General features: G+C 41.6%; 1 protein-coding gene across 1 annotated transcript; it reads right to left on the bottom strand.

Annotated features, from left to right (window-relative positions):
- Positions 1 to 407: 407 nt before the first annotated feature.
- gpr139 (G protein-coupled receptor 139) lies at positions 408 to 20,444 on the bottom strand. The gene is made up of 2 exons (XM_084744257.1): positions 20,031 to 20,444; positions 408 to 3,553 (listed from the first exon to the last, which is right to left on the bottom strand). The coding sequence occupies exons 1-2, from the start codon at positions 20,176 to 20,178 to the stop codon at positions 2,550 to 2,552; spliced, it is 1,152 nt and encodes a 383-aa protein (XP_084600383.1). The 5' UTR covers positions 20,179 to 20,444; the 3' UTR covers positions 408 to 2,549.
- Between the last annotated feature and the right edge of the window lie 3,814 nt (positions 20,445 to 24,258).

Below are 24,258 nucleotides of genomic sequence, written 5' to 3'. Positions count from 1 at the left end.
CAGTGCTCATAAACTGAGTAAATGCAGCACACTTTTTATAGATGCTCTGAGTGGATATTGAAGGAAGTTTTTACATAAACAACCTGGGTCTTAATTGCTGTTTGATCAGAGCCATTCACCAGTTACATCACTGAGATCTTTGACAACACAGAGTTACTTATTGTGAAGTGAAGGTACAGCAGTCTCAAAGAGTCAAAAACCCAACACTTGATTATTTACCAGCCAATAGAGCCCTATTGTAAACCTGTTATATCAGAAATACATACTAATCGGCATAATTAGCAATAATTAGCATAATCACCTATTTGGACAATATTTCAGCAACTGCTTGGCTGATTTGGACACTGGCATGATTTATTTATATATTTATTTATTTATTTTTTGAGAATGCTGAATTAATCTCTGACAGTTAATTTAGGATTTCTTGGTGGATGTTTATGAACACAGTTATCTAAATGAGATTTAAAATGTATTTATATAAATTTATTTCAAAATTCAAAATGGCAGTGTTAACCAAAAGTAGCTATGTTTTAGCTGCCAGTGGGACGATTTTGATGAACTTTCAGTCAATTCAGAGATTTTAGAATATAAATTGTAGGATATTTGTGAACACACTATTTGGACTGCAGTGCTAATTTTTTAATACATATTACTCCTTTAAACAGGTAAAGTAGTTGTTTAAACAGGCTGACTCATGCTCCTCACCTTAAAGGACCATTGTTAAACAGCGGAGTCATATCTCAGTGGTGAAGTTGGTAAATGTGATCATAACTGCAATGAAAAAATGCCCCAAAACTATGAAACACTGGCCCTGATTTTCAACTGCAGCCAGTTTTTACTGTAATGGTTACAATGGTGAGAGAAAGAGCAGCTCTAGTCACCCCCTGAAGTGTCTCAAACGTTTCAGTGTTGAACAAGAGTTTAGAGGGCATGAGTTTATCAGCTGTGACAGACACACCTAACATTCATCAGATTTAAAGTCTTATCCATTTAAAAAAAAGGGGCCTGATGTGTGTGGTCCCTCCAAGTAGGTATTAGCAGAAATCTGCCCTTTGGCACAGCTCCATTCTCATCAGATAGATGAACACTGCTAATGCCCTAAGGTGTCTGCAGAATGGATGTGCATTGATCTCAATGTGCTCTTTCTATGGGCAATACAGCGCAGTGTGTGTGTGCGTGTGTGTGTGTGTGTGTGAGTTCACATTTATGGTTCGTTACCAGGCAGGACTCGGGCAGCACAGCTGATGTACGTGACTGTGTTCGGTGTAAAATGTTACTGGACTGCCATGAGCCAGCAGCAGAATGAGCGGAGCTGAAATGTGTCACTGTGGCCCTGAGACCAAATTCACTGCTGCATCATGGGATAGAAACGGCCTTGGATGGAGTGGGAAACAAACCAAAGGGAACTATAGCAGATTTTTCTGTCCTCTCTCTCTCTCTCTCTCTCTCTCTTTTTTTTAATCTCATCCTCTCAGAAAGCTAAAGGGTTAAAGAGACGTTCAGTTACATTCATTATATTCATCCAGATAATGGCTAACAGTAAGTCATCAAGGACCATTAATAGTTAATAGAGGACTATCTACTAATAGCAGAAATTTCCTCCTCCTAATATTGGAGATGTGATTACTACTGTAGATTAATGACAACTTGGCGCCAAACTGACATATTCCTAAGTAATTTTTTGTCTTGTTTTTTTTTTTGCAAAGCTACAATAACAGTCAAGTCTACCATTAATAAATATTTAACCAACAATAAGCAGAGTGTCTACTCATCCTACGACAATCTGTGAGCTTGGATGTGAGATAACTTGGCTTTCCATAGCGAGCGCCGACTTGTGGGTGACCTACGCTGCTAGGATAAACTCAGCAGACACACGAGGAGAGTCTGACAGGGCTGTTTGTTTTATAAAAGCCCAAATTAACATGCCTTTGAGACTCCTCTGCATATTAAAGTGGAAATGACAGCGCTGTTTTACATTGCTTGAGAGACAGTCAGAACTGTGGGCAGCAGCGGACAAACAGTCAGTGGCTCTGCCTGAGTGAATCACCCCTTGAGGTGAGGCGTTTAGTGCCCAGACTCTGAAATGACTCCCAATGGACAAAGACGCAGCTGTTCAGAGCTTCTTCGCGTCCGTAAAGAAACCGATGTCAGCAGGCGTTTGATGCTTCACCAAGGATTCATGTAGTTGTCTGTTTATACTGTTACAAATTGTGGCTCATAAAAGTCAGTGATAGATGGTGGTGATATCCCTTCATCAGTCTGTGAGTCAGTCACTTACTTGATTTTTTTTTTTTTTTTTTTGCATGGAGGAAATAATCAACATCTATTGGATGCTGGTCGCTGCTTTTGTGAATGCTGTTATTACCTGCTGTTTGCTTTTCCACCTTGCTAGCCTACCACTTTGTTATCGCTCAAAGCTAGCTACCTCTGTGCTCTCTGGGCATGTTGACATTTTCAAGCCTCAAAGAGTCCCATGTGGGAAAAGCTGGTCGCCAAGGAGACAAAGCCCCAACAAGTGAGGGTGGGGGTGGCTGCTGGTGGCTTAGGGCTCAAGAGGAGATACAGATGGGCTTCCCGTTTTTGTCGTACTGGTACACCAACATCTTGATGCAGTGGGAGTTGGCTGGTGAGATCCAGGGGCTGCTCGTGATGGAGAAGTTGTGGCTGGCGTAAAATGGTGGCGGCTGCTTCCGGCAGTGGACTAGGGCTCGCAGCACATTGGCCGCCATGCCCCGGAAACGCTTGCTAATGAAGCAGTAGAGGAAGAAGTTGACGCCGGTGTTGAGCAATGCGAGCATATTCGCCAGATCAGTGAGCATGTGGAGCAGTCGCCCGGCGCCCTGCGAGGCCGGAGGAGGCGAGTAGAAGTGGTAGAGGATCATGAGGGTGCGAGGTGCCCACAAAACAGCAAAAATGGAGGTGATGGCGAGGAGAATGGCGGTGGTCTTGCCGGTTGAATAGCCACGCAGACGGAAGCAGCTGCGACGTCTGCGCAGTTTCCGAACAATGACTGCATTGAGGGAGAAGAAGACGGTGCAGGGGAGGAGGTAGACGGTGGCACAATGGGCCCACACCAGGACATGCTGAGCTACAGTTCTCCTGTTGCCCTCTCCTCCTCCTCCTCCTCCTCCTCCTCCTCCTCCACCCCCACCCACTCCAGACAGGCTGTGCCACAGCTCCGGCCACCAGTAATAAGGAGCTGCAGAGAGCAAGCACCCAATATACACAGCAAATATCACCCGTCGTGTGCGAGCCGGGTAGGAGACCGTATGGTAGCGCAGTGGGTGGCAAACAGCAATGTAGCGGTCAATGGTGAGAGGCACGGTGATCCAGATGGAGGTGTGGATGGAGGAGAACTCCAGAACCTGCACTGCATTGTTTAGTGACGGAGGCAGCGGCGTGGCCAAAATAAAGTCCTCCAGTATGAAGTCGACAAAAACAATGAGGAGCAGGACGAGGATGTCAGCGGCGGCCAGAGCCAGGAGATAGTTGTAGGAGGACTTCTGACGACGCAGCACCAGCTGGGACAGGATGACCACCGTCAGGATGTTAGCTAGGAAGGGGGAAGGAAGGGAGGAAGGGTGCAGAGAGGTGATTGAAAGTAGATAGATGGAGGAAATGATGGGGATGGAAAAAGTATGATGAGATTGGAAAAGGAATGGGCACAGGTTTGGGCAGAGAAGGAAACAGAAAAATTGAGTGTTAGTGAGCAGCCAATTGAAAAGGGGCAATACTCACACAATAGAGATGCAGCATACCATAGCTGCAGCTAACACATAAGTGTAACTGCACTAACACAAACACACTATTCAAAATACAAATACAAACATTAGGACAAAGAAAATATCAACTCAATTCTCAACTTTTAGCAGTGCATTTCTGAGGTCAAGATTGATTAGTTAGCTAGCAACAGACACACTTGCCAACCTTGAGACCTGAAAAACAGGGAGGATTTTGAAACCTAAGCGGGGGGTGTATACCCTCCCACCCCAAAACCCCCAAAATCTGAGGCTCATAGACTGTTTCTTGCGTTCAGGTGACTTTTAAAGAATCAACATAACAAAATAATAAGTAACATACGTATTTATTTTGCCTAGAGATGCTTGCAGGTAACTTCCAACTGCCAAATATTAGCTGGAAAACACAATGACATCACAGCATTTTGCCTGACAAAATTTCAATTTGATTACAAATGGTAAATTAATTCAGCTGCTCTTAGAAAAAGCGTGCCCCCTTCCTTTCAAATGTTATGTAAGGGGTGAAAATTTAGACAATTTTTACAGAATTTAGAGAATTTTAATAAAATGGGAGAAATACAGGAGAATTGTGACCCTGGAAGACAACCAAGAGCCTCCCAGGAAAATTGGAGGGTTGGCAAGTATGGCAACAGTATGTGTGTCTTCGGATGTTCGTCTGACTAGAATATGTTCACTTTGGGGAAAGTGGCATCTGTGACAGCAGAGTATGCACAAGACTGTTAGTGCTATCACATACTTTAAATGCCATTCATTTTCTGCAACATGTTTTTATAGGAAAAACCTAAATTTGCAGAAGCAAATAGGACTCTGCTGTCCGTGTCATGTGGACTTAAAATTATGTGGAAAACGTACAGCTCTTCCAGCACATCTAGAAGCATGCCAGATGAACTCTTTGCCCTCTGCAACATTTTCATTCAGTCTCAGCCTGCTACATGCAAAAAATAATCAAATTTGTTATCGTCCCCAGTCAGTATTTACCATGTCCAACCAGCTCTCCGACTCTGTAATCCTTCCCCTGTTTATTGCTCCCTTCCCTTTCCCCCTTCATCTACACCTGCTGTGTAATACCGCTGGCACCTGCCTCTGCCTGTGGCCAAATTGTTATCTCTAATAAAGAGTAAAGCCTCAACAAAAACAGGACGGCAACGTGCAGCATCACAGCCTTGGCAATCTGCTGAGTTTACTACTGCCAGCCACTGGCAATTTAGCTCCTAAAACAAAGCACAAGAGTAGCCAATCTCTCCATGTCTGCCTCTTTTTCAATCTTAACTTCATATCTCCAACATATACCATCATACCTTCTCTTCCATGTCGTCAAATTAAATGTTTTCCACCTGCCTCGCTCTGTTTATTTAGTCCAACAGAACAGTTAAATAGCTCAGGAGGGGGGCTACTACTGTCTGGTTTTTTTTGCCAAAAAGAATGTGGACACAAAGGTCTGGATGTGTTTCATCCCACTGCTGCTTTTATTAAAGCATGACCTGTGTGCGCCTCCATCAGACAGCAGGAGCACAGCTTTCTGCTTCTCACGTGGAACTACAGTCCACTTATTGAATTGTACAGGCTCATTACACGTCGTCTTTCTTTGTTGTCCTGCTCTATTCCCCGTTTCCCCGCTGTCACCACATGTGCATTATAATTCCCAGGTTATTCCCATTGTGTCCGACAGTTGAGTCCAGAGGTTGTGAGCATGCTCAAGCCTTTGCCAAACCTAGAAGAGACAGTAAGCAAGATACTTTGCTACACTGTAGTGTTACTGGAATATTAAAACGTGGACCAAAGACCAAAACCAGTTTTCACTGTCATTGGCGGTAAAGACAAAAAGGACTAAAGTACTGTGATGTGCAGTACTTATACTAATCTTGAAAAACCTTTTTTATGCCACCGGTAACAGCTGGGGCCACAGGCATTATGTTTTTGAGTCATCCTATCTCAAGCGCGCTTTGAGGTGATTTCTTCAATCTCAGCACAGATGACCACTTGGACTCAAGAATGAACTCATTAAATTAAGGTAATTTCGGACTAATGTCTTTCTTGTGAATGTGACATCTTTAGGATGGGTTCAAACTTCAAACTTGGCAGAATCATCCACCCTGACTCAAAAATATGCTGGTTGGTGGTCAAAGGTCACTGTGACCTTACAAAGCACATTTTTGGCCATATGAACTGAATTCATATGCTAATTATGACAAAGTTTCACACAAATGTCTAATACGATTCTAGCAGTGCTGGGTAGTAACTACTTACTTGTAAATAATAACATGCAAGTAGTTATTCAGGTGTCTGAGGTGTGTTCATGTGACCTATGTGTGGAACTTAAGTCATGTGAAAACAGGTGGTCATGTATGGGTCTGATATGATGTGATGGTGGTGTTGGAGGTCAATGGTGTCCTACAATCTATCACCAGCGCCACATCACAGCACCTGAGCCAGTTCCATTAGACCGTGAGATGTGGTTGAAAGCCGAGAAAAAGTTGGTTAAAACAAACAAAGTTATGCTTACATCCACCATTTCTCACTGAATTTTTTTCAAAGCATTTCAAACCTACATTGTCACATCTATGTTTGCTTGCTAGCAGTCTTCTTCTTCCTTGCTTTTAAAGACAGTTTCATACCTAAAAGACAGAAAAGGCCAATTGCCAGTGACTCCCAAAATGACATACATACCGGCAGTGATGGCCCAGACCTTAAGTACATGACGTAAGTCACAGGACATTAAACTACTAGCCACTGCCGGCCACAAACTGCACACAACAGTACCTTTAATGGACCTTAAAATAAGAGTAAGGGGGTGAATATTTTTATTAGAGACTGGTATAACAATGTGCAGATATTTTTACAGATGTTTTGCCACTCCCTGTTTTCTCCCCTTTTTTCCAACCACGTAACAGAATTTTCACCCATAACCTTATATACAAAGTTAAAGCAAATATGTACATCATAACATCGAAGTTGAGGTTACAAAAGAACTGGTAGAGAAAAAAATATTTTTGAGAAAACAAAACAAACAAACACAAAAAGAAATTAAATTATCTGGTTCTGGATTGTACACTGCTTCATTGCATTTTGAACTGCAACGATCACATTTTTTTATTTTTGATTAATCTGTTGAATATTCTCTCAACCCATTGATTAGTTGTTTGGTCTAAAAATACCATAAATGTTGAAAATCTCCCAAAGAGGAAGAAGAAAAAGAAGTGGGGATCAGAGAACAGTGACTTTTTTTCTTAAAGAAATACTCAAATTGAGCAATCGATCGTCAAATTAGTTGGCAATCAAGTCAGTATTAACAACCAATCAGTCGGTCGTTCTCCCGGCTGTGATGGAGGTAAAAGCAACTGCATCTTTTTCGCTACTTGTCAAAGGCATGTCAGTCCCCAGTACACCAAAGACGGCTGACTTGGCTCTAGGTTGTAAATCCATCTTAAACGCCTCAGACAGGGTGTAGCCCAGAAACCTGCTAATCTAGAGCAGAGCCAAGACATGTGAGCCAGATCTGCCTTTGCAGTGTGACATCGTTTCACATTTTTCATCAACACTCGAAGACATTTTAGAAAGTCTGGCTGATTGTTTTTCTTTGCTCCTGAAAAAGTGACCTTGACATTTTGGAAATAAATAGTTTTGAGGTGGGTTTTTATTTTTGTAAGAGGATGATATTTAATGAAAGTAATCTTTCCATCATATTTGGACATTTCTATTTCTTAAAGAAGACATTAGTGTGTTATTTCTTGCACATTATGAACATTCAATAGTGACCTGAAGTGTAAAAATCAGAGGCATTATTAAACAATCAATACTTTTCCAATTTATCCAAACATTCCTATTTCATGCCCTACTAGTTCAATTACATAAACTAACAATCAAATACACACAATAATGTGTCCATCCTATACTGTTGCTAACCAGCTCCATTTAGAGAAACATGCTGGTGCAGCAGGAAGCCATGTCCAATCTGTATCCTCAAACGAAGATGCCTCTGACATTGATTTGCATCACCGAAACATCAATGCACTTAGCAGCCGTCACTGTCCATACAGCGTGTGCGTGTGTTCTGTGGTTCTGTCCCCCTCTGCAGTAATAGATCTGGGATTGGATTAAATATGGCAGCTTGGAGTCTGGTACATCACACTTCACAGCCTCAGCCACTATCAGCTGATTACAAATTACAAAGCCGGCTCCAGATAATGACTAAAGATGTCCTTGCCAGACTGGAGGATGTGCAGCAGAAGACACACACACACACACACACACACACACACGTTAACACATGTCTGCACACACACACTCACACACACACACACACACACACACAAATCATTAGGGTTGTGCCAATTCATTAACATACCATCTATCAATAACCATAAATGAGATGTCAAAGCAGTTTACAAGACTTGACAAGCCAATATATGTGTACATGTTGGGCTGCTGGAATACACTACACCCTCAAGCATCACAGCCATCCCTTGCCTCTTCACAGGCAAGTTAAATTGTTAAATCTTGAGTTATTGATTATTTGGTTTCAGCTACTCATCATCCACTTTCTGTCTGTTTGTGGTCCACAATCATGGCAGATTAATCCAGAGTACATTCAATTTTAGGTTAACCTTGGAATCAAGGGTATGGATCTTCACAATAAGCACTGTGTGATTGTTCTTAATCACCCTCACTGTCTAAATTTCAGCATATTACAAGACTAACTTTATGTTTGATTTGAAATCGTGACAATCAGTATCATTGTTGATTTGGCCAAGCTTTGGCAATAATAGAAACATAAGTAAAACAACATCATGACGTAAGTCCAAGCACTGTTAACTCTGCATTACTTTGGTCCATATGTCTGCACATAACGTTATGGACCTTTAAACTCTTATTAACCTTTTGGTTTCACATGGAACGTGAATCTCAGCCACCTTTTTAAAAGTCCTGTGTTTGTCTGAACCATCTATCCACCCCACATCCTACAGACGTAGTCTCTCTCCCTCTTTATTCAATATTTCACACAGCCACTGATCGATTCTTTCCTTCACTGACAATTGCAGTGATTGACAGGTTGTGAATGTTTTGCTGGCTGTTGTAGATGGATAGTTGTTTAATATGCAGCTCTTTAAGAAATTGACAAATAATTTCAGTAACTTTTCAGGCAATCTTTCAGTCAAAAATTCAAAACATTTGCTTCTTAATTGAGAGGATATGCAGCTTTTCTGTCATAATATGACAAATGTTTTGGGATTCTGATTCAGTCAGACAACAAGCTATTTGGAGATATCATTTTAGGCATTAAGAAGCTATAACAGGTAAGTTTCACTATTTTCTGATATTTTTCAGAGAAAAACTATTAATAGAAGCCAAAAGTACTGGCAGATCAATAATAAAATCATAGTTGCAGCCTTTCTGTTTCCTTTGTTTTCTTACAAGTGTAACAATGCCCATAAACAAAAGTCTGAAAACACTGATCTGCTGCTTATCTGTCAGCTGCTATTTAATTCTACATTACTTTATTGTTTTTTGTTTTTACCCATCATTCATTTCAACAGTCTCTTTTGTCCCTGGGCTTGTCATATCGCAAGCACATGCATCATTTCCCGTACGGCCACCTGTTACAGCTGTAGTGTCGACTGAACACACACCTGCAGCCTGTCACGTGGTATATCAGTGTTTTTTGTATCAGAAAAAGTTTCCTGCGAGACTCTGAGTTGCTCAAAAATATCCTGATGGAGATCCATTGTACTTTGGAAATCCTGCACAATACACCTCACCTTTAATCCATCGCTTCACTTCTCTCTATTGTACCCCTCTCTCTATTTCCACATATTGCTAAACAGAGAGGAGTGACATGAAATGGAAACAGTGAGGTGTTGACTGTCACTGGCTGGGTATTATTCTGTTTGGGCTCCCCGGTGAGACGGGGCCTTCTACAGACAGACAAAAGGCATCTGTGGTGAGCTTGACATTTCCATTTAGCTCTCGCCAGCTTGCACTGGGTTGCCCATTCATTTCAATTGACTCCTGCTCTTTACGTTGTCTCGGGGGCCGCGGATGGGGATGGGGATGGGGAGGGGGCTGCTGGAGCCGGATGGATCTGCTCGGCATTCTGCGGGTATGAGGTGGCACACACAGGGCTGAGGTCTCAGCGGGGATGGGGACAGAGGAGATGGAGGGATGCACATTCATGCGCACAATAGAAACATGAGGAAAACACATGGAGGCTTCCACACACCCCTGAAATAGAGAATTTTCTTTCTTTATCTGTAATTTTCTTTCATCGTCAGTTCCACTGACGTGTGGGGTACCGCAGAGAGTTGTTCTTGGTCCCATTTTAATTCGATCAGCTTTGTCTCTTATCGACTTAGACAGAATTGTCCATGCCTTTGTCTTTTAAAGCCTAGACGACAGCAGTGGAGTGCTTACACACCTTAGTCAATCATCAGTGGTTCAGCTTCAGCTAGTGCAGAATACTGCTGCTCATATTTTAATTAAGACCAAACGTAGGTCCCAAAATCACTGAATCACTGAATAAGTGTGTAGGTATATCAGCAACTGCTCTGAAATAGTTTTAAGCATATGTCTCAAACAGAGAATTTTCTGTTTCTATTGATAAGTTTGTTTCATCGCCAGCTCCACTGACATGTGGGGTACCACAGGGATCTATTCTTGGTCCCCTTTATATGCTTCCATTCAGAAACCTTATCATGTCATTTTAATGTAGTTACTGCAACACTGACGGCACGCAAATTTGATACTGTGCACTGTTTTTAGGAAACGTGTCGTTCAATCTGGAAATTCGATGCAGCGACAGTGCTGCTGCAAAATAGGGGTTACCGAACTTTTGCCGTCAGGACCCCGAGGCTATGGAATTCTTTGCCCAGGGAGATTAGGCGTGCCGGCTACTTTTGTTCGTTTTATTCTCATGCATTTTGTGAAGCACTTTGTAAGCTTGTTTAGATTAGTGCCATTTAAATAAAGTTATTATAGGTTATTATTATAAAATTTCCCTCACCTTTACCCTTTTTCTATTTGCAGTGAAAACTAGGAGTCCCCAGCCGAGAGGGGATTAGAATGACCTGTAGGACAGATAATGGGCTGCTGTGTGGTTGCCTCTCTACATTTGCCTGTGTGTGTTTGCATGGGTGACCCCGTCTGTCTATTTGCGTGGGAGTGCTTTTGTGCGTCGACTCCCCCTGCTGCTCCTCTAACATAACGAGGGCCATTGACGTTGTTTAGCGGGAAAATAGAAGGCACAGCGTGCTCCCTGAGGTGTGTAACGAGGCTGACTCATCCCACCACTAAAGGGACGTGTTCAGACGGGCTGTCGACAAACGACACTGTGCAGCTTAACCCCTCGAAACCGGTGGCAAAACACGAGATGCTGCCAACCTCCCTGCACACTAGTCATTAGGTTTTCTCATGGGCCTCATATAACACAGTCTGAACACTGTAAAAGGGAAATTATGGCCTCAAAAAAGATATTGAAAGTGATCATTGCAATTTAGTTTTTTTGTCATTTGGAGGAAATTGAGGCTTGGGCTCAGCTTTGATGGCTTATCCAGAGGCTAATAAGACAAGAGAAGAGGAGAAGGATGAGGAAATAACGGAGGGTGAAGGAAAGTGTGGTCTGAGGAAGGTCACAGAGAGTTAAAAAGAGCAGGTTATTGAGAGGGACTGGAGGGGAGGGGATTAGACAGGAGGACAGAATGAGGGAGCAAGAGAGAGGTATAGAGGAGAGCAGCGAGCCGGTGGGAGGAAAAGAAGAGACAGAGAGGGGGTGAATATCAAAGCTTGCTTCAAAGGTCACAGGCACTTTGTTCCTGATGACAACCATTTCCCCTTTTGTCTTCTCTAAGTGTCAGAGCGGACATAAAGCAGGGCGATTCCTTAATTCCCCCGAACAAAAACCAGGAGCACATCCCTGCTATGAAGCCACAAAAAACATACATTGAAGATGAAAAATATGCTTTTACTGACATGTTTTGAAATCCTGTTTAAAATGAAGACAAAAAATGTGATGTTGTTATGCAAGCCTTTGTCCTAAAAATGACATTTGTATATTATAGGGCTGCAACAATAACCACATTACCACAATACCACCACCACATCATGTGGCGCCTACCATGGAGTTGAGCTTATCACAAATTTTATTTTGAAACGTCAATCTAAAGCTGAGATCAGCTCGTTGATCTTTTAATACACCTGTGGATCAGTGCTGCCACAAACAAGTCTGGCACTCACTCAGCCTGTGACTGGTTGACAGACTCAACCCAAGGCATCTTGGGATTGTCAGTGGGTGGCTAACAAAATGGTAACAACAACTGTTTTCAAGATACAAAAATGGATAAATAACCACAAAAGGCATTCAGTGTTGGATTTATAATTATGGATTTATTTCATCATGTCTCCAGAAAGACGCTGCAGTTCAAGGCTGGATTACAAATACTCATACAATCTCGCCACATCCAACGCTGTAAAGGTACAACGCTAGTGTTAGTATTAGCTTGACATTAGCCTTTCCTGCTTATCTTACATAGGGGCTAACCCCACTTTTTAAGCAGTTGGGAAATAACAGACACAATTTTTTCTTGGTCCTGAGAAGCTGCAACATTGATTAACTGACACACTGTAACCTGTACTGTACATTCACTGCAAGGTTGACATCTTATAGCCAGGTTTCTGCTAAGTTTCTGCTCCCCTATGAGCAGCACTGTCACACTCAGTCTGCTGCTCGATCTCCCTCACTTGCACACGGCACATACATTAAAGGAGCTACGCTACTTACTCTTAAATAAAGTCGAAAAAAACATAACCATCCTGGGGGAACATGTTGCTGTGTCACTGTGGTCAGCACAAATTCTTACCATCACAGTCATAGTATACAAAATTATTTTCATAATTAAGTCATGGTAATAATGTAATTCCTGCCTGGATTATGTTCACCAACAACACTTTTTTTTTGAAACAATACATTTATGTAACACACTTGATTTTATAAGGAGGTGGTTGAGCTGGGTCACAGCCGTACAATATAGTCTCAGGTTCACGTCTACACTTCTGCAACAAAAGTGCTTTGGTTAAGGTAAGGAAATATTATGATTGTGGGAAGGTAAAGCCAATAAAAGCACTTTAGTTAAGGTTAGGGTAAGACTGTCATTTTGGTTAAGTTAAAAAATCTCATGTCCCGAGTCACTGCTGAGTTTTAAATAATGCTGAATTTACTTACAGATTACAGATTTCCTATTTTGATGGAAAAGAAATGAAAGTGAACATTTTACTGATGCACTAAACATTTTCCAGATACATTAATTAACAGCATTTCCTCTCTATGTTAACAGAAAACATGTTTCTGTTGGTTATGTCTCCCTCAAAACATATCTGTTGTTTCAAATGAGTTGTATATACACATAATTTCTAGGCGACAGGGCTGGATTATGAAATAAAATCCTTATTATTGCTAATTTGCATTGAAAAGCGGGCTTGTAATGACATGCAAATGTGATAATATCAGTCAAACACATTTTATTGTGAGCATAAGCCTGATGTGTGATCTGAGTGTTAATGTGGAATAAGCTCATAAGAAAAATAAAGATGTAAAAAAGAAAATAGAAGAGCCAGAATGAGAGAAAGATATATATTGAAATGGGATATTTAGGTTTAATGGGCGTGTTGAGAGGAAGAGGTCCTGGTTGCTGCTAATGATATTGATGCTACTGCAGTGCTGTGCCTGAGCTCACGTCTGTCTACAGCCATTCATTTCACAGACAGGCCACAGTGAGTCAAAGTTTGGTGGAGATGACTGTCCTTACATCAAGGCTAACCCTGCAGCCTGTGATGTGGCACTGCAGACTGACAAACTCAGCTCATCATGTTTAAAGGGCTTGTAGGCAATGCTAACAATTACATTGTGCCCTTGGATGCACTCCGCACAGCTCCTCTTATGAGGTTTTCGGCTTCGAAAAGACACAGAGGACCAAAGTGAGTGAGATGGAAGGTAGGGACAGAGATACAGAGAGACAGAGGGGCAAAAAAGGGATCATTCAGATTTTTTGAAGTAGGGCTGTATGAGGTACTTATCCATAGTCAGTGTACAACCTACAGTCCATGGCAGTCGGCACGCTCCCAGTCACAAGACGCAACAGCGATCATTTTAATAGTGGTCATTTTAACCGAAACCATGGCCTTTTCAAAACCTTAACCAGATGTTAAGGTTATGTTTTTTTGCATAACCTCCCCATATCTTAATCAAAGCATTGTTCCATTAGAAAAAGAATTTGTTTCTATAATGTGGACAATAAAGAAAGAGAAAATTTGGGGTTCCCATCTAGACACAACCCAGCCACCTGGTAGATATCCTCCTTGTTTTACACCTAAACCACTCTAAGTGAAAAATAGACAATGAAGTAACAGAATCATAATCCATATTTGATCAGTACTGTCTAGTGACAGTGTGATTTTACTGCAAGCAGGACCACAATTTTCAAACTGAGCATCACACTTTATAGGTGAAGACATGAAACTAGCTATTGAGACCACAAGTTCATGAATAAACTGTTTACTGGGGTGAAGAAGTGAGAAGTAGGTATATTTTTATATAAGATGGCTTCACTTTACAGACCTGTAAGCTTAGCCCACTTCTTCTACCTAAAAAAAGTTTAAGTGTGTGACCAAATGGCCATCTATTATAGGTAATACATTGCCTATCGATAAATACCTCATTAAACCCCACATCACATAGTCCAAACTATCCCTGTAAAGGCAAAGAAGAAAATGAAAGCAGGGTGAATGGATGGAGGATACAGAGGAAAATGAGACATTAAAACGATGTCCAGATCACAACACTGTAATTATCCTCAGATTGATTTATTGCTGGTGTCTAAAGAATGCCAAACAACATGCAGGGATTTGTGTTTGCAGCCTTTGGTTGTCAGCTGGTCAAACAAAGTCAGCTCTGTCACTGCATCAACAACATCTCTGATTTATTGCCTCAAACAACACGTCCCTCCATCCTCTCTTGACTCCTCTGTCCTCCTGCGCCCTCTCTGGCTCGTCTCCCCCATGACAAGCTGACACGCTCACCACTTCTCTCCCTTCCTCTCCTTCCTCACACTGCAGACATAAAGCAGAGCCCAACTTTCTTCCATCTGCCTCACTGAAATATTCACATACTCTTTCACGTCCTCTCCCGTTCGTCCAGTTTACTCCCCCTAATCTCAAACGGCTTCAGAGTGATAGTATCTATTAACAAGCCTCCATCTCACCACAGATGCCCCGTCACTGGTGCAGACTGACAGATCAATAGACCAAACTGAAAATCGATGGGGCCCATCTCTTCATTAAGTAGCGGCTGACACCTGGCCTACGCTACAACGTGGAACAAGGGGGGTCATTAGCGCTGAACATCCCCGACCTTTTCCCCTTGGGTGGGTGGGAGTGGGAGGAGATGTTTTAATTCGCACGTGCGCCAGCAGTCAGTCACACCTCTGACGGTTGAACAGCCACACAAACTGTAAAACGCCTCAAGGAAGAGTGAAGGAACACACCAGCAGACAGTGGAGTACATGAGCAATGTATAAGCACAGGTGGAGGAAAGAGTGGGACGCAAATGAAAACACAGACATCTCCACACCATGCAGCACCTCGCTGTCACGTGTTCCTCGTTCCACACTTAGAGTACGTGAGGACACCTGAGCCAGTTTTATTCATCGACTGTAGGCTCTAGGCAATAGATTATTTCAGCACATACCACAGAACAGGTCGATTGCCAGTTACTCCCAGTATTACCAGAGAAGAATACTGCCAGCGACAGACTTACCGGATCTTGAGTGACACATGTGGATTACCTGTTTGACAATGTAAAGCCAAGCCTGTTTCCCTGAAAACAAAAGCCCACTGCTCTGAAAATATCCACTCTGGAGTTGGAGTTCAGTGCCTGCTTGACTTACCGTCTGCCAGACTGCATTAATAAATTGCTCATTTTAACCATTATAAACATCTACTCCTTCTAAAAGGTTATTAATGATTTGTAACAACTCATAAACAGACACTTACTCATTTGGTGAACATTCTCCATTAATTTGAATTCTAATTAACATTAATTGGTTATGGGCTTGAACAGGAGTTTCAAAGGAGGACGCCGTAGCTGTAGTGTTGTTGTCAGAGTAGCAAAATACATAATTTCTACTTCTTATGTTTAAAGTATTTTCAGCCTTTCATGCCTTTGTTATGATTGGACAGCTATAGAGAAGGGGGAGGGGTCACAGACGGGAACTGAACCCATGGCCACACCACAGACGACTGACAGCCTCAGTACATGGGGAACATGCTCTATCAAATGAGGTAGTCCTTATTTCTATTTTAAATGTGACAATTTGTTGTTTTTCCCAGAAGCAAATTTAATATTTTGTGTTTTGTAGGCTACTGATGACTTCTGATGATGCCCAAACAATTCTAGTGTGCATAAGCTTATATGCAACTTCACAAGTCAGTGGGCCACCTAGCACCCTATTGCAGGCCAGATTTGGTATTACTTATGTAGAGAAATGCTCAACTCAAATAATACCGCATGAAAGCAGCTTCTTTTAAACATTCAGTTATGTCACTCACACACATACCTTACAGTAGAGTGTGTGTCTTAGTAGTGAGCGCTTTGAGACATACTGTACTGTACAAAGAGCAGGCCTCACTTCCCAGCATGTCAAAGAGTTTAGGCAAAGTGCCGACACCTTCATTGTGCTGTTTGCTATGCCAGCACACGTCTGTTCTGTCTCAAGCAGTGTGCTGTAGTGAGCAGAGAGAGAAGGAGAGAGCGCGAGTTAGCGATTAATTAAAAATGTGGCAATTCGTCTCGGCTCCGTCGTCTGTGGCTCCCCCACTCAGGGCTCAAAAGGTGCTACTTCACTGGCTCTGCTGTTATTAATCTCTCTCTCTATTACTGCTCTCATCTCTCGCTTCTTCTTCTTCTTCTTCTTCTTCTTCTCCTTCGTCTTCTTCTGGGTGTCCTTGTCTTCCTCTCACCCCCCGTTAATCCAGAGCCTTTGGTTCATCATTTCCCTAGCTCAAACAGTAATCATTTCCCACCACTTGACTTGCGTAATCCCTTTTCTCATCACCGTCCCTCGTCTCGCTTTTCACCCTCAGATCTGTGACCTCCTCTCCGTCTGCAGCTTAAAGGTCAAAAGTCTGTGAGGAATATACAGACATGACGCCGTCTCCACGAAGCCCTGTTGCTGTTAACTAATGAAACTGTGGCTGGTAATCAAAGTAACAGCCTCCAATCTGCCAGGAGCATTAAACACGTGTGGGTCTACACAGGTCACGCCGCTACTACTCGCACATGAAACTCATGAAACATTCATGATTCAGCGTGAGTGGAACGAGCTGTGTCATAATGATTGAATAAGTTGAAGTCGGCTGCTGTAAAGAATCAACCCGCTGCGCTCAAGTCTGCCATTAAATCAGACAACTATTGTAAGATTGCATTACACTCTCAGGGTTATTGTTGCTCTGTGATTAAACAAACAGCTTCAGTCTCATTTCTAAAGACGACTCAGCAGCAGAATCAAGGAAAACTTCCAGAGGAAGGAGAAACTTTAAGTGACAGCAGAGAGAAGTGCTCGTGCCGTCCAGGGAGAAATAATTAGGTGAGATTTGATCAGAAAGACAGACTTTTGCTTTTACTGAGACTGCAAATCTGTGGAGCAACTGCAGTCTTGGCATACAAAAGCTTTTCACTTTGCATTGCAGATTTGTTTTGAACCAGAAAAGCTTAGGTTGTTGATAACATCTCACTCTCCATCTTCACAAAGGAAAAGAGCTATTAGGAGAAATAAGGCAAAAGTCTCAAATTGTATTCATTAAAGGGATTAACCGTGGGTCCATTCACACCAAATCTCTCAATAAATCTCACCTAAAAACGAGGGCTAAATAGTAAAACCTTCAAATTATCCTTTATATTATTTAACTACAGAAAGGATATTGAACTTGCTTTTGCCCGCAGACCACTTCTGCAAAATGACAGGTGTTTATGAGTCGTAAGAAATCATTAATAATCTTTTAGAAGGAACAGATGTGTATAACAGTTAAACTGAGCAGTATACGAATGGAGTCTGGCAGGCAGTAAAGCAGGAACTCCAACTCCCAAGTGTGTATTTTCAGAGCAGTGGGCTTTTTTTTTCGGGATAACAGGCCTAGCTTTACATTGACAGAAAACTGTAGTACAGTTTAAAACTACTTACTTACTTGTTATTGTCAGTTTACAATGTTGCACTCATCTTGCACTCCTGCAGTATTCCTGCAGCCTGCCTGAGCTTCCTAAAGTCTGGGAAGGAGAGGGTGGGGGGAAGAACTCGCTTCATAGATTGTATATTTAATAGGATTTCTACCTATTTAATATACTGTCTATGACTCCAACTCACTATTTGGACTGCAGTGCTCAGTTTTGGACGTGCATATTGCTCCTTTAATAGACTTATTAACTCAACTTATTAGCTACATTAACTTGGTGCAAGGATTGGCAGATAAATCAGATATTTTACTGCGTTTAATAACTACAATAGCATTTTACTTGTAAATTCTTTATACCAGCGTTCCCAAACGGTGTGCTGTGGGATTTTGTGACAGCCATATATTATTGCAACATACATTTATTTAAAAAAAAAATTATGAATTAATTTTTAATTTTCTGTGTCAGCACTTTGTATGCACTCATCTCTCAATACAGATGTAAATTCTACACCGCAAAAAGTTCCCTTACAAACCTTTCTGTCAAAGCAAATTTCTATACCGTTCATGCAGTTGCTGGTTGAAGGGAATTATTTGTATGTGACATATAAAAGGCCCTGATTGATTGACACCTTATTTTTTTCCCACCTGCACTCTTGGAACTCTGTCTTGACTAGAGCTCATTCCCTTTGTGGACTAGGTTGCTTATAGAAGCTATTTTTCATGAATACTGGAGTGCCTTGAGATTTTGGCTTGCCCTTTGGTGTGCCTTCAGCACAAATTTTTAAGAAACTACTGGTTTATACAACAATTATACATGCTGGAACCTTTCCCATTATGCAACTGCTGAAATGTTGGAATGATTCATAAACATAAACATAAACTGCTCCTACCAGGGGACAGAACGAACAGTATATTTAAGCTCTTTTAGTATCAAATACACATTTATGGGATCAGAATTATACTCACTCCTCTTCAGCTAACAGTTGTCTTCCCCTGCAGAGATTACTGTCTGATCCTACTGCAGTTTGCCATCACACAAAGATCAGCCCTCTCTGTTATTAACATCCTCATTTACTCATCCAAAATGACATATCTATTCCTTCTTCCTGGGCAAAAACAGTGTGATTCAATTTATTTTCATTGTGAATGAGAAAGGGGGCAATTTAGCCCATGGACTGAATCAAACCTATCAATAAGTCTCACCTTAAAATGAGGGTCAAATAGCAAAACCCACCAATTACCCCTTATGTTGTTCAGCTACAGAATAAGTCCAGCATCGAAGCAGAGTGCATGTGTATCTGACAGTCCAGAGAGCTTTCAACATCTAAACCTTGATCTCTGATTAGCTATCAGCACCTTTCCTCTTTCATCTGACCTCCAGGTTTTCTGTCTCTGTCACACACACACACACACACACACACACACACACACACACACACACACACACACACACACACACACAAATACACAGTCTATACGCAGACACCACTTTACCTCCCTGTTTGAGACCAGGTCAGCACTCATAGATCACACAGTGGGACGGAGGCAGTAAATGAGTCTGACAATGACTGTGAATGAACAAATCAGTGAGTGGTGAGGGGGAAGTGTCATTAATTCAGGACATCAAGAGGAAACATGTAACACACCTGTCCCAGAGGTGAACCTTGTGTCATTAGTCACATCAATAACAACTCCAGATTCATACCAAAAAAATGTGCACTTTCAAGAATCAGATGCTGTTTTCCCCTCTTTTACTCAAAATGTGCTTGAATATTTCCAACTAATTACACAAACAAACTCCAAACAGACAAGCATAAGCACAGACAAATGCACAGAAAGTACGCAGGCATGCACAAGTGATTGCCACAAGGTCAGACTGACAAATCAACAGTGTGTGTGTGCAAGGAGTGACACTCTGGAGCAGCTGTGCGGACACACTTGCTGAAACCTGCAGGCAAGTGCACAACAAATCAAGATGCAAAGCGTGTCTCCTGCAACCACCAGATGCAGACTCTAATCACAAATTAACACAGAATGAGAGCTGCATGATGTGACTCTTACCCGGCAGGCCGAGACAGAGCAGGACGCTGTAGTAGATGACAGGCAGTGGTCCGAGGGGGCATCCCTGGGTAACCTCTGAGGGATGCTGCCCCGGGCTCCAGCTGCTCGCGTTTGGGGGAAAAACAGGGAAGATGTGGCTGTGCTCCATGGCCTCTCCCTCGTCCTCCTCTTCCTCAGCTGAGCTCAGTGTCAAGAAGCCTGCTGGCCACACGAGCAAAGCGCCTGGTCGCCGGTTTTGGAGAGAGGGTGCTCTGTCCTTGGGTGCCAATCAGCATGAGTGTGTGTACGCGTGAGTTTGCGCGAGACAGCAAGGTTGATTGTGTGAGAAGAAGAAGGAGGGAGGAGATGGAAGAGGAAAAGGAGAACAGACGGGGGGAGATGCCACAGATGATATGTGTTAGTAGGTGACGGAGAGGAAAGGATGGAGGCGAGAGGTGCGGAGAGAGGTGAGTGTGAAGGTAGAAGTGGAAAGGGGAGGATGCTGCCTGAGTGTGTGAGCGAGGGGGAATGAGAGCCGAGAGTCGAGAGCGCAGCAGGAGGAGGAGGAGGAGGAGGAAAGAGGAGGAGGAGAGGGAGGGAAAGACGGAAGGTAGATGGAGAGCAAGGGCACACAAGAGAGCAGAAAGTGAGGCAGCAGGCAGGAGGTGGAGGGATGCTCGGAGAGAGAAAGAGGGATAACATGTTTCTGTTTGAGGACAGTGAGCACAAAGAGACAATAAAGCTGACGAGCAGACAGATGTGACACATGAGAGAAGATAAATGGAGGGTGAAGTCGACTGTGGAAAAGGATAGAGTGTGTTTGCCCTTGTCATATTGTCACTGTGTCTCTTCATTACAAATGCTCTAAAGCATTTTCACAAACTTGCTTTTCATCATTTATCCACAAATTAGTGCACAGGCACACAAGTCCAAACAAGTCTATTAGAAATATTCATGGGAAAAAACAGGCTTTATATATGGTGAGTTAATTGCAAACAGTCACATAATATCAATCTTCACTTGGAGAATCCCCCAAACGAAAATATTTTAACGAACATGACTTGATTGTGGCAGATGAGTAAAGCACTGAAGCAACTAAAGGTGGTATTAGAAATCAATAAATTGTTTCACTGAAGACGAGATGTATAATAATTTTTTCATTGAACAAAAGCCCATCACACTTTTTAATGTGTTGACAGCACAGATAGACAGATGTATAGATGTAAAATTTATCTATAGTTTTATATTTAATATAAAAATTAAACATGAAAAATAAACAATAAGATATTTTAAATGGAAAACACGGCATTATTGTGGCAGATCAGCGAAGCATGGAATACAAATACCTAAAGGTGTCATTAGAAATCAATTTTTTTTTTCATTGAACATAAACCCATCACTTATTCATTTACACTTTTTAAATGTGTTTTTTTAATGATCCAACCTACATAGATAGGCATGTTGAGGCATCTTTTACCCATCAGCACTGCCTATTTGCATACGATAAACATTACATACAGTATAAATACATGTGATTGGACACGTGCGTAAGTGTAGGTGTGTGTGTCTGTGTATGTGTGTGTGTGAGAGAGAAAGAGTGGGGGTTGGGACTGGCTGCTCAATCTAATTTGCCATGCAGTGTGAACTGTCTGAATCTCCAGCTAAAATGTGCTAATGAGCACAAGGCTGACACTGAAATACACAAATATTCCTCCTTAAGAAACACTCCTTTCCGTGTGGTTTATCAGGGCTGCAACTGACAGTCATCTCCAGTCCCACTTCATTTCACCATACAAACTGTACTTTGTGTCAAATTAGACAACAATTAGATACATGTTCTTTATTAGACAGTAGACCCTTTATTAGACCCTTATTATACTTTATTAGAGGTTTTAGGGACACATTACAACAGAACTGTCCTGTAAACTAAAGTGTATATAATTTTCCACAGTTAGACCCTTATTAGACTTTATTAGAGGGTAATTAGAGACACATTACAACAATTTCAGTGTCATATAATTAAGTTATGCACAGCTGAGTACAACAGCACAAAACATTTTAAAGATGTTAAGCAGTAAATCCTGTAAAGAGTCAAACAACAGAAAAAAAAAACAACGTCATAGCAGAAGCATTAAAAACAGAAGTGTACTGTACTGTGCAGTCACCCACAGATAAAATATTCCTCCACCTCTACGTTATGTTTTATTAGTGTACTGTAAAATAAAGTGCAAGCTCATTTTCTTCATGGATTAATCTGCCTATTTCTACAATACATCCCTTAGTTGTTTAGTCTGTCTGATTCTAGGAGCGTACAGGAACTGGCAGACTATTGTGAGAAAAAGCATAGCTGATGCAAATTAATAAACGTTCCTTCAATATGTTGTTTATTCCCCAAACATTTTCAGCTACAGAACATTGCTTTCACAAACCCAATGAAGGCATTGTAGCTGAAAATGTTTGGGGAATACACAGACAGTATGGCAGAGGAGTTGTGGGACCTGTTTATTAATTTTCTCTTGATAGTCTACAGAACGGGGAGGAAAAACAAGTAATGACTTATAACTGCTTGTTTAGTCTGTCAAATGCCAGAAATTCCAGGATTCAATTTTTAATAATATGAAAAGGAGAAAAACAAGTAAATCTTTTTGTTTATATTTAATCATTTTCTCTCTGTGATGCAAAATTATGGTGGAATGTAAGTCAGTGTATGTCAGATAATGTTTCTTACATTGCTGTGTTTTAAAATTTAACTTAAAGGAGCAGTGTCTGGGATTTAGTGGCATCCAGTGGTGAGCTTGCAGATTGCAAACATATTACCCTCTCCTGCCAAGCATTTAGGAGAATCTGTGATCGCCATGAAACTCACAAAGAACACGAAAGACCTGATCTAAAGATCTAAAGTGTTTGGTTTGTCTGTTCTGGGCTACTGTAGAAACGTGGTAGTGCAACATGGCAGACTCAATGAATGAGGACCTCCAAGGTAATGAAAACACATTATTTTCAGGTGATGAAAAATATTCTGCCAACAGCTCTCACTAAATCTTGCACACTGGACCTTTAAAGATAAACAGATCTACTAATCACAACAGAACAGAGTGGCACCATGTAAAGCTTCAAAACTTTGTTATTGTTCTCAAAAAGATATTATAAACACCAAAATAGGCTACATTAAAAAAATACAGTTTCAGTATGAAGTACCAATGAAATTAAAAGAAACGAGCCTGAGTGAACAAAAAAGTATTGACAAAACTTAAAATCTACATCTACATCACCTGTGACTGGGCACATAGCCAATCATAGATCAGGATAATTTGGTGGTACCTGGGGTGACCAAGCAGATTTCAGGGGTGACACGTCCTCGGATGTGGATACAGTGGAAGCAATTTGGGGGCCATAATTCATCCTAGGTAACGCTGCATTTCCTACAAGCTGTTACAAACTAGCCGCTAGCTGCTCTAACGTCCAGGCAAACACAGGTTGTGTCGGATTTGTCAGTGACAGAGAAAGGAAGTTGGAAACATGACTAAACGTAACGTGAATAAAACTTAAATATCACCTCGTCCGTGGACATGATTTCTGCCTGAGTCAATTGTCATCAGCTATAGTGGTTATTTAACAGTGGAGACAACAACTCCCATCATTCCAAGATACTTCACACATGTTCTCAATTTCTAGTTGACCAATCAGATTGCTTGGTCAAAACTGCCTGTTGTATAATGATGGATAAAGTATGGATGACTAAACATAGTACAGTAAAATATAGATGAAGGTGGATCAAACAAAGACAGTCTTGGATGTTTAATGTATTGTTCAATCAAAAGAATGAGAGTAAATAACAGGCTCCTTTATACCTCATTAAACATTCAAGATTCGCACCCACCTTCGTCTATGTTATGTAATTACATTACTGTATTATGTATTATCCATAGCAATATGTGTAGGAAAGGTAAGTTTGTTTTCTACTCCAGCCTGCCTGCTATGAGCCGCTGCAACACCCTGGGCTTTTAGGAGTTGCTATATGTGCAGAAAGCAGACATCAGAGGAGCTCTGGCATGAGCTGCTGCTCTGCTGTCTGAGTGAGATACAGTATATCATTTAAAAGGTAGCTCATGTGGCTGTGACACAGACCTGAGGGCAGACAAGATTAAAGAGTTTTACACAAAGAAATAGAGAAAGAAAGAAAGAAAGAAAGGGGATTTTTTGTGTGTGTGTGCGGAACAGAAGAACTCATGAGTCACTGAGCTTGTGG

This window comes from Lutjanus erythropterus, chromosome 19 (assembly GCF_056507025.1).
Source record: "Lutjanus erythropterus isolate fLutEry1 chromosome 19, fLutEry1.hap2, whole genome shotgun sequence".
Lineage (NCBI taxonomy): Eukaryota > Metazoa > Chordata > Actinopteri > Lutjaniformes > Lutjanidae > Lutjanus > Lutjanus erythropterus.
This window is presented reverse-complemented; position numbering and strand designations above follow the sequence as displayed.

Coding starts and splice junctions, on each gene's coding strand:
- gpr139 (XM_084744257.1), bottom strand. CDS start 20,178: ATGGAGCACAGCCACATCTTCCCTGTTTTTCCCCCAAACGCGAGCAGC. Junction 3,554..20,030: donor GCTCTGTCTCGGCCTGCCGG/GTAAGAGTCACA, acceptor CCCCCTTCCTAG/CTAACATCCTGACGGTGGTC.